We start from the raw sequence: 10,000 nt of genomic DNA, 5'->3' as shown, positions 1-10,000 counted from the left end.
GATATTACGATAAAAATATCCTTTCCTTGCGAGTTTGGCAAATACTACGATGTGATTCTCTCAAATTCGCTGGCTGAATGAAAAGGTTAATCCTCTGATATTTATCGATTTAAAAGAAAACTTTTCATTTTAACTCTACAATTAGGAATACAACAAATAACAAATTCTCGTTGGAGGAAGTCTAGAACTGGAGGCCGTTGTAGATTTACAAATATATTCGCTCTAACTCCTTCACTCACTTTAACTCTAAAATGAAGTATAAGAAAGAAACCTTTCAAATTCTGCGATCTAGAAGCTTCCTCAGAAAAAAGTAAAAAATAGGGTCACTGTAACTGTGCCAAAACCCAATTGCAGAAATACGGCCACTGCAAAGTCTCCGAAAACTAAGATATATTTTTTTCTGCAACTTCCTAAAAATATATGATCAAAAGGTTTAGAAATGCAACCATTTAACTTTGCCAGGATTTAAGATGTTCAGTATTTGTAACAAATCCTATCTGAATTACTACTGTAGAGATTCCTTTGGCTGTGCCTCACGGGAGGAAGTGTAAGAGTGGAATCCTGCCGCGGCCACGGGCGAATTCGCTTCCTGAACTATATCGCAGCGCACGCCGTCGTCGACTTTCTGCACGGTGAACACCATACAGGCGGCGCCGAAGGTCCCGCATACGCCGCCACACTGCAGGACGCTGCCGACCTGCCGGAGAATGGAAAGGAGTCAGGCCTGATGATTCTGAGCAGCTGCGATGACATGTTTGGCTCGACAGGGAGCGAGAAGAAAGCGAGCTGAGATCTTCGAAAGGAAGATATTTCTTGATAGTAGCTGGCAGAGGGAAATAATTTACTATAGATAGACTGGTTAGATTGGCTTATGGGTATAGATGTGTCTTTTTATTATAATTTGATAATAAAGTATGGGCAATGAAGTAGACTGACAGGTTCATAGGACTATATAAAAGAAATTATTTGTAGGAGTTGAGATAGATACAGTACACAGGGCATGGTAGAGTTACATTTATGGGTTGATTTATGAATTTCATTGAAAGCGGGAATGTGATATGTAAGAGGTAAGGTGATGAGGCGCTTTTAAAGGAATGAAAAATGTGATTGACTGCAAAATATAAAAATTGTCAAAGGAGAGGAGGGCTGTATGTAGACTGACGGCGCTGATCTTTTATTCTATAGAAATGGTAGACTTAGTGTGACTTAGATTGATCACACTCGGTTGGTAGATTTATTACAGATATACTGCAGTGATGGCTCATTGGAATGACCTAGGACGTGTGAAGGTGAGAGAGAATATTGTAGCTATTGCTACGCCAGTGGGTCTTCGTCTCTGTGCGAAACATGTGTTAACATGAAAAGGATGACCTGGGCATGTGTTAACATGAAGGGACCTGGGCAAACATGATGCAACTGGCTGTGAGCGGAGGAGCGGAGGAACAAGCCAGGAGAGGCAGTTGGTTGCTGCTCCTGTGAAGACCTCGTGTGTGCCCTTGTGACCTGATAAACTTTGTGTTGCCCTGTTATAAGCTGTATCTGCAGTGTGACATGCTGGTTTCCCCCTGTATTGTGCATATAGAAAAGTGTACAGGTAAATAACTTGTGTAAATAAAAGGAAAAGACTGCTTTGGTGTTTTTTATTTCGTCCCCTGCCTGGGCCCTTTGGGCTTTTCCCCCTTGTGGTTTTCTGGACGCTTTTTTGCTCGGTCCCTTTGGGAGCTGTTCAGTTTTCCACGACCCTGGGGATAGCACCCCTTTTTCCCTAGCCCCCTTTGTTTTTGGGGTAGCAAGAGATGGGGCCGGTGGGCCCAAAAAAAGGGTTCAGGAGGGGGGATTTTTTGTTTTTGGGATCTGTCTTTCCAAAAAATTGGCGGCACCCATGAGGGAGAGGAGGCCATGACTGAGGCAGGCACGAGTGGGTGAAGCCGAGCCGGAGGGCCCCTGATCACTGCCAGCGGCCGGTATGGGTGCTACGAGAAATCTTGCATGGGGAAAGATGGAAACCCCAGCAAAAACCCCAAACAAGGCCTGCAACAGGTGAAGAGGTAAAACTGGGGAGGAGGGTGCAGCCCTCAAAGGGGCGGGGCGGGACCGGGGGGGAAGTAAGGGCGGAAAGGCGCGTCACGAGGTATTAACATTCCCAACAGAAAAGGGGCAAAGATTTCTGGCAACAAAATGCCAGGGGGTAGTTTAAAACGGGGGCCCTCCCTTTGGCGTCTGGGGGCGGGAAACCCCCCCGGGGCCCTCGCAGCTTTGTCTCGGAGCCAGGGGTCGCCCCAAAAGGGCCCGGGGCCCCTCGAAACCGCCCCCTTTGGGGGAAAAAAGGGGGGCGGCAAACTGGACACGGTCAACCCCCCTCGTTGCCCCCCTCCCCCCCTTTCCCTTTTCCCCCCGGGCGTGTTAGTTCAGGGGCACGAAATTTCCCCCCTTTCACCCCCTCGGTCTCCGACTTTCTGTGAGGCGAAAGCCAGTTGAGTACGACGGGAAGGGGGTTTGGGAGGCATATGGCCCCTTTGGAAAAATCCCGGGCCTCGGGCCCCAAGGGGGGGACCAAAAGAAAAAGGCCCTGCAGTTGGGTAACGCCCCTAAGGGGCCTCGGCGGTTGAAGTGTTGGGCATTTTCCCCCATAAAAACTTGCCTCTTACACCCCAGCTTGGCAAGGCTTTAAAACCCCTTTTTCGGGCACCACCCCCAAAGGCCCGGGGGTATACCCCCCAACTTGAAGAAGTGGACTCGTGAGTGTGGGGCAGACACTGCCCATTGGGCAGGATGTTTGGGGGCTGCGGAGAGGTGGGGCCCACAGTTTGAGCCCGGGTCAGAGGGAGGGGAAAACACGTCCCTAAAACCGGGACGGATTCTGTGCCTTCCACAGTGCTGAAAGGGGACTTTGGGCATTATGGTCCCCAACCCGATATAGGTGGCCAAAAACTCGGCCCCGGGGTTAACCCCGCCTGGGCCCTCCCTCCCCCCTTCCCCCCCCCCGGGGCCCTGTTAGTTCCCGGCACGTATTCTCCACCCTGCAGCCCCTCGGTCTCCAGCATTCTTTTGAGGCGTAACCCAAACAAAGTAAAACGGGAAGGTGGCCTGGGGGGCATATTCCCCCAAATTTGGGAAATGTTTGGCCCTCTGCCCAGGTTTTGGAGCCGGGAAGGGAAAAGGCCCTGCAGCTGGAAAACCGCGCTAAGGGTCCTGCGGGGGAAAAGTGTTGGGGCACCCCGCCGGCCCCCCAAAACAGCCTCTTACACCACTGGCAGAGGCTTGAAACCCCTTTTCCCGGGGAAAAAAACCACCAGGCCGAGTATGGGGGCCCCCTTTAAAGAAGGGGACTCGGGTGGGGCGAGACACTGTCCCAGCCGAGGAGGGTTTTTGGGGGCTGCGGAGAGGTGGGGACCAGCGTAGTCGGGTGTCAAGGGACCAGAGACACGCCCTCAACCGGCCGGATTCTGATCCCTTCCACCTGCTGAAAGGAAAGGGGGCCCAGGTTGGTCACCCCCCGAGTGCATGTCCTAAGGCAAAGGGAGTGGTACGGGCGGAAAACTTGGGGGGAAAGGGGGGCCCAACCCCAGCCTTTCCTGGGTTTCTGGGGGCCCCGGGGGGAAATTTTGGGTAAGTGCCGCCGAACCAGCACATCCCGGGAAAGGGGGGCACAGGGGACATGGGGCTGAAAGACCCTGTGAAGCCTGATTTTTTGGCCACTATGAAATTCCGGGAAGCCCCACAGAGACTGTGTGGTGTCACGGGGCATTGGGTGCAGCTAAGGGGGCCAGTGGAGGCTGTATTGGCGTGGGCAAGTGCAGCGGCCTCCGGGGGATGGGGCCGATCTGGACGACACTGTTTGCGGGGCCCTTGACTACCTGACCAAAGAAGGATGGCCCGACCTTGGGAAAGAAACGGGTGAGGTGCAGGGTGAAGATGTGCCCTTGTTTCCCAGAGGTTGGTTGGGGCAGAGGTAGTTACGGCTGAGCAAATGCACTTTCCCCCGGGGAACAGAGTCTAGAATCCGGGTCGCGGCCCAAGAGGATGGGGGGGGTAGGGGGCCCTCGGGACCCCACCCAAAACCTGCAGTGGCGGGTTTGGCGGTTGGGTGGAGCCTTTTGGACCAGGGGGGGGATTAGTTACAGTTTTGGGTTAGCTAACTTCGCCGAAAACCCCCCAAAGGTGCCACTGGTGCAAAACGGGGCATTGTGGGGGAAGGGGGGGACCGTCCCAAAAAAGGAGCCGTCGGGGGGGAAAGGAAAGTTTTTTGGGTGGGGGGCCTTTTGCCGATTCCTCGAGGATTTGGCGCACCGGAACCGCAAACCATGACGGAACCGGGGACAAAAGAAGATGGGGTCACACCCTGTTCGAAATCAGATGTTTTTAGCGGGGGGTTTTTGGACCTGGGCCCCCAGATTGGTGAAGAAACCGCTTTTTAACCCAAAAAGTATTTTGCCATCAAGACCCCCCCCCGCGTTTTTGGCCCCAAACCGACAAAAGAAGAGATCAGCGCACTGTCAATGAGAGGGGGGCCCACCGGGGGTTTTTTAAAACCGGGACAGCCCAAATTGGTCTCACGGAGCCCTGGGGGAAAAAAAAAGGACGGCAAAACAACGCATCTGTGTTGGATTTTACCGGGTGCTAAATTTCAGGACTATCAAGGACTATACCCCATTGCCGAGAATTGATACACCTCGAGCTTTTGGTGGGGGCCAGGGGTTTCCCACTCAAACCTAAAGGGCAGTTTTTCACCAGGTGGGGGGGTGGCGGAAGAGGACAACCCCAAAGGGGCTTTTTTCCTTCGGGAAAGGGCCCCTGGGGCAATTCAAGTCATGCCCTTTGGTCTTTCCCAATGCCCGGGTTTTTGTTTCGAGCTTTGTTTTGGAGAGGGTTTTTGGGGGGGGCCTCAGGGGAAAAAGGGGCGTTGTCTACTTGATGACTTTCATCGTCTTTGGGAGCCCCTTCGAGGAGGCCGGGAGCGGTGGGGGAAAGTATTACAGGGTTTAAAAGGAAGGCCAACCTAAAACCTTAAGGCCCCAAAAAATGCTCGATTTTTCCAGATGAGGTGCCATTTTGGAGAATTTTTGGGCAGTAAGACGGTGTGCGCCCCCGACCCACAGAAGGGGGCGGTGGTGGAGAAGGGGCCCAAATTCCCCAAGGTGGGGGAAAGTCAAGCTACCTGGGCCTGTGCACATAACTACCCCCCGCTTTGTACGGAACTTTGCCAGTTTGTAGGGGGCTCCTCTCCCCCCGACTTCCACAAAAAGGGGAGTGCTTCCAGGGGGGACGGGCTGTCAGTTTTTGCATTTGACAACCTGAAGAAGGCCCTGGTGGAAGCACCCGGGCTTGCCCTTTTCCGGGCCTGAAGCTCCCTTACCTGTTTTGGGCCTGATCTAGTGCGGAAGGCTGGGGCGCTTTTCTAATTGATGACGTACGTCCCCGGGGGCACCTTCGAGGAGGAGCCGGATGGGGAGAAGTACTACAGCGGTTGAGGAAAGGGCCCAACCCCAAACTCAGCCCCCAAAAAAATGCTCGATGTTCCCGCATGAGGGGATTTTCGGGGGGATGTATCAGTCAAGACGGTTTCGCACTGACCCACAGAAAGGGGGGGTGATGGAGAAGTGGGCCCAAATTTCCCCCAATTGGGCGGAAGTCAAGAGCTACCTGGGCCTGTTCACATATAAACCGGGCCCCTTTTTTACAGGACTTTTGGGCCCGTGTAGCGGCTCCTCTCCAAACCGGGCTTCACGAAAAGGGAGGCCCTTTCCCGTGGGGGCGAGGCGTGTCCGTCGCATTTGACAACTGAAGAAGGCCCCGGTGGTTTAAGCCCGGTCCCTTTCCCTATCCGGACCCCCAACCCCTTTTCCGTTGGACACTGACCCCTATTTCGGGAAAGGCCCGGGGGGATTTTTTTCACAGATAAAGGAGGGAAGGGGGTATGTTTGTGGCCCAAACATTTCCAAAGTTCACAGGCCGGAAAAGAAACTATTGTGTGACAAGGGGAAAGGGGTTTTTGGCGGTGGGGAAAAGTCTCGAGCACTTTTTACCCCTAACCCCTTTTCGGTGCCGATTCCCACCGGGGTGACCATGCCCGCCCTACAGGGTTGAAGGGCCCCTGAAGGTAAACAGAGGGTCGTGGGGAAGGTGGTTAGGGCACCTTGAGCAGTACAACTAAACCCCATGTTTTCCCCCCCCAAAGGGTTTTTTCCCAAATTCCAACGCTGAAAACCTGAGTCGAAGCCCGTGGGGAGGCTAATTGCTCACCTGGGGCCAGAAGGACTCTTTATCCTGTGTGCCTCCGTCTCAGGTGTGTAAAGCGCCACTAAAGGGGAGTGATGAGGCGCTGCCCCCTTTTCTCCCATTGCCGGTGGGTTTAGGCTCTCGTGGGGCGCCCCAGTTGTGGAAGCCCCACCACAAAGTTTTGGTGGACCAGTGGGAAAAATTACGATTTGGGTCAAAAACGGTTTTTAAATGAAGCGCGGGTGAGTTGGGGTAAGGGGACATGACACGGGGTTTGTTGTAAATACCCCGACCTGCGTGGGTGAGTTTCTGAGGGAATTTCATGCCGGGTTTTTACCAGTGGCCACTTGGGCGAGAAAAAGACCCTGAGCGTCTCCCTCAACGCTTTTTCTGGGGGGGAAAGAGAAGTGACGATCTGAGTGGTGTCGAAACATGTGGGTGTGTTGGGAGGCAAAGAAGGGGCCCCCCCTGAAAGAACCGTGGCCCCCCCTTACAGGTTTAAGTTTGGGAGCACCCTGGGAAAGGGGGGCAATAGACATTTTCCCGGTCTGCTGCCCCTTTAAACCCAAGGAAAAGTACACCTGTGTGGGTTAAAGACTAAATTTTTCAAAATGGCCTGGGCCTATGCACTACCGAAACCCCGAGGCCGAGACCCTGGCTGGTGTGTTGGGGGAATGAATTCATTACCCGTTTTGATGTGCCTTCTGAACTGCCCCTTGACCAAGGCCGTGGGTTTATTTACGAGTGTTCCCTTTGTGTTGCAAGCCGGTTTGGGGTGCGCAAGACACGGACGACACCCCTCCTTCCACAACCCCCCCCCTTTTTTCCCATGGTTGGTGGAAACGGTTTCCGTTCCCTTCTCAAAAGTTTTTCCCAAAAATTGCAGGGGAAGTTTAAGGGAAAACTGGGGGCTCAAGCTCCCGCCTCTCAGGGCCCACCGGTTTTGCTGTGCATTTAGGTAAAAGGCTCACACCTGCCCCATCATGGGTTTTGGGCCCTGAGCTAAAGGCCCACCCGTTTGGAAATTTGGGGCCCCAGGGCTGCCACCCCACGTGAACTTTTCCAAAAATGTAAAATTCCCGCTACCCTTTGGGAATGCAGGAGAAACCCGGCGGAGGTTTCAAACCCACGGTGCGTGGCAACCCCCAAGGTCCCCCGGCCAAACCCCTGAAGGAGACCTTTTGACTTCGCATGAGGGAAAGGGGGTACAAAAAAAAGGTGACAGATTTTGGTTTTCATAAACCCCCTCGGAAACGAGGGCTCTCGCCCCCAAACACAAGCCCCTGGGGAAAAGCCCCTACAAAGGTGGTAGTGGCCCTCTCTGGAAAGTCCCCATCGAAATTTGCAGAGGGCGAAAACCACCCCGGTTGTCCACGTGGACCGGCTGGGCGTTACAAAAGGGCCAGGGGAAACTACCCTGGGGCATGGTGAAAAAAAAGATGACTTTTGGCCCCCGTGCGGCGATGAGGAGTGGCAAAACGGACCGAATGGGGAACGACATTTGGGGGGAGGGCGATGCAACAACGGGCAAAGGTACCACGAGCCAATCTTGGGGGAGGGGTACCCCCCTGGGGGCCAAGGGCCCAATTTTAAACCCCCGCCCACACCTCCTCCAGAGCGACCCCATTTAGAAAAGGGGAAAAAGGAAAACCCCACTGGGTGAAAGATTTTTGTGTTTCCCGGAACCGAAATTTAAAAATTTCGGGTTTCTTTTTTTTTGAAAGAAATTTTTTTTGTTTCCCGAGGCCCAAATTTATTTAAATTTTCTGTAGTTTGTTTCAAAGGGTTTTGGTATGTCAGGGAAACCATTTGCTTTGGTTCTTTTTTTTGGGGTTTTTTTTTGGGGGGGATAGTACTACCCAGTGGGTCTTTTTCTCTGTGCGAAAAAATTGTTTAACATGAAAAGGAGATCTGGACATTGTTTTAAAATGAAGGGGGCCTGGGCAAACATAAAACAAATGGCTGGAGCGGAAAGGGGGGGGGAACCGAAGGGGAGGCAGTTGGGGGCTGCTCCTGTGAAAACCTTGTGTGTTTCCCCTTTTGCCTGATTTAAAATTTGGGGTTGCCCTGGTTAAAAAAGCTGTAACTGCAGGTGATGCTTTGGGTTTTTTTTATATGGGGCCTATAAAAAGTGTAAAGGGGGAAAACTTGTGAAATAAAGGAAAGGGCGTCATTTTTTTTTTATTTTGTTTCCCTTCCCCCGACACTTTGGGGTTTCCCCTTTTGGTATTTGGGGCCTGGTTGCTCGGTGCCCCTTGGAGCTATTCAGTGTTCCCCGAAAACCCGTGGATAGCACGCCGTCTGCCTAAGGGCCCGCCTTGTGTTGGTGGCAGAGAGACGAGGCTCGGGCGGGGTAACCCTTTTTTTTAAAAAATGGACTGAAATTGTTTTTTGCGTCTGGGTTTTAAAATTTTAACCCGGATCTATTCCTTTTTTCTTCTTTTTTATATAAAAAAGCAGTAAGAAATTAGAAATAAGAAAAAAAATCACTCTTAGCCACATGCTATCAGTGAACACAATACCATTCTTAAAGCTAGATAAGCATCACATGTGATAGAGGTAAAAAGCTTACATGCAGTTTTGCCATAATTTACGACTAGTACCAATCATGAGCATTCAGTTAACGCAATAGGAAAAATTAAGTTCAAAATTGGACATTCATGTCTTACCAATAAACAACGAATAACATGAAAATACCAAGGTTAAATTCAGGTTCCTCCCCACCTGCTCACTGAAGACGATGGTGCCAGGGAAGCGAGTGTCCCTCCAACGCGGATAAGACGCCACATTCACGTCCGAGAGCGTGGCACCCGAGAGCAGTGCCAGGACGCACAGGCACCAAATGCCTGCCTCAACCGACATCGTGGCGCTGACGTCGCAAGAAATCAAAATTTTGTTAATTAATTCTGTTAACTTTTATCAAATTTTGTTAGCACCAATTTATAACTGAACTTTAATGAATACTGAAGTAAAATCTAGTCAACACTTACCTAAATCTATGAAAATAATTTTGACAGAAATCTAATAATGATTTACTGAATATTATATCGAATCTTTATATGATATTACCACCTGTTGAAACCCTGTATGAATAAGTACATGGATGTCTCTCTGGCTATTAATATATCTATCTATCTGCTGATATACCTATTAATACATCTATCTATCTATCATTTATCTATCTATCTGCTGACAGAAGCATAATTTATCAATTTTCTATCTCTCTATTGATCTGACTATTTGTACTGTAGGGATAGGGGTATCACTATCGTAGTTATCGTAATAATAATGACATATATCAATATGATGGACTGATGTATATATATATATATATATATATATATATATATATATATATTATATATATATATATATACACATAAATATACATATATATATATGAATATCTCTCTCTCTCTCTCTCTCTCTCTCTCTCTCTCTCTCTCTCTCTCTCTCTCTCTCTCTCTCTCTATATATATATATATATATATATATATATATATATATATATATATATATATATATATACATACTATATATAGATAGATAGATAGATAGATGGTTTTATATATATATATATATATATATATATATATAATATATATAATATATATAATATATATAAAAAATATATTAATATATATATATATATATATAAATATATATATAAAATTTTATTTATTGCAACGCCAGTGGGTCTTTGTCTCTGTGCGAACTGTGTAACATGAAAGGATGACCTGGGCATGTGTTACTGAGGGCTGGCAAATGACACTGGCTGTGA

At 49.8% G+C, this 10,000-nt stretch overlaps 1 protein-coding gene across 1 annotated transcript in view; it reads right to left on the bottom strand.

Annotated features, from left to right (window-relative positions):
• Positions 1–9,088, bottom strand: part of LOC119598098 — a 10,321-nt gene extending 1,233 nt beyond the window's left edge. Inside the window, exons 1-2 of the mRNA XM_037947719.1 lie at positions 8,944–9,088; positions 538–697 (exon numbers count right to left, since the gene is read on the bottom strand). Of these exons, the coding sequence (XP_037803647.1) occupies positions 538–697; positions 8,944–9,081 (298 nt within the window). The 5' untranslated portion in view covers positions 9,082–9,088. The remainder of the gene's footprint in view (positions 1–537; positions 698–8,943) is intronic.
• Between the last annotated feature and the right edge of the window lie 912 nt (positions 9,089–10,000).

This window comes from Penaeus monodon, chromosome 40 (genome assembly GCF_015228065.2).
Source record: "Penaeus monodon isolate SGIC_2016 chromosome 40, NSTDA_Pmon_1, whole genome shotgun sequence".
Lineage (NCBI taxonomy): Eukaryota > Metazoa > Arthropoda > Malacostraca > Decapoda > Penaeidae > Penaeus > Penaeus monodon.
Note: the sequence above shows the minus strand (reverse complement) of the source record. Positions and strands in the feature narration are given on the sequence as shown.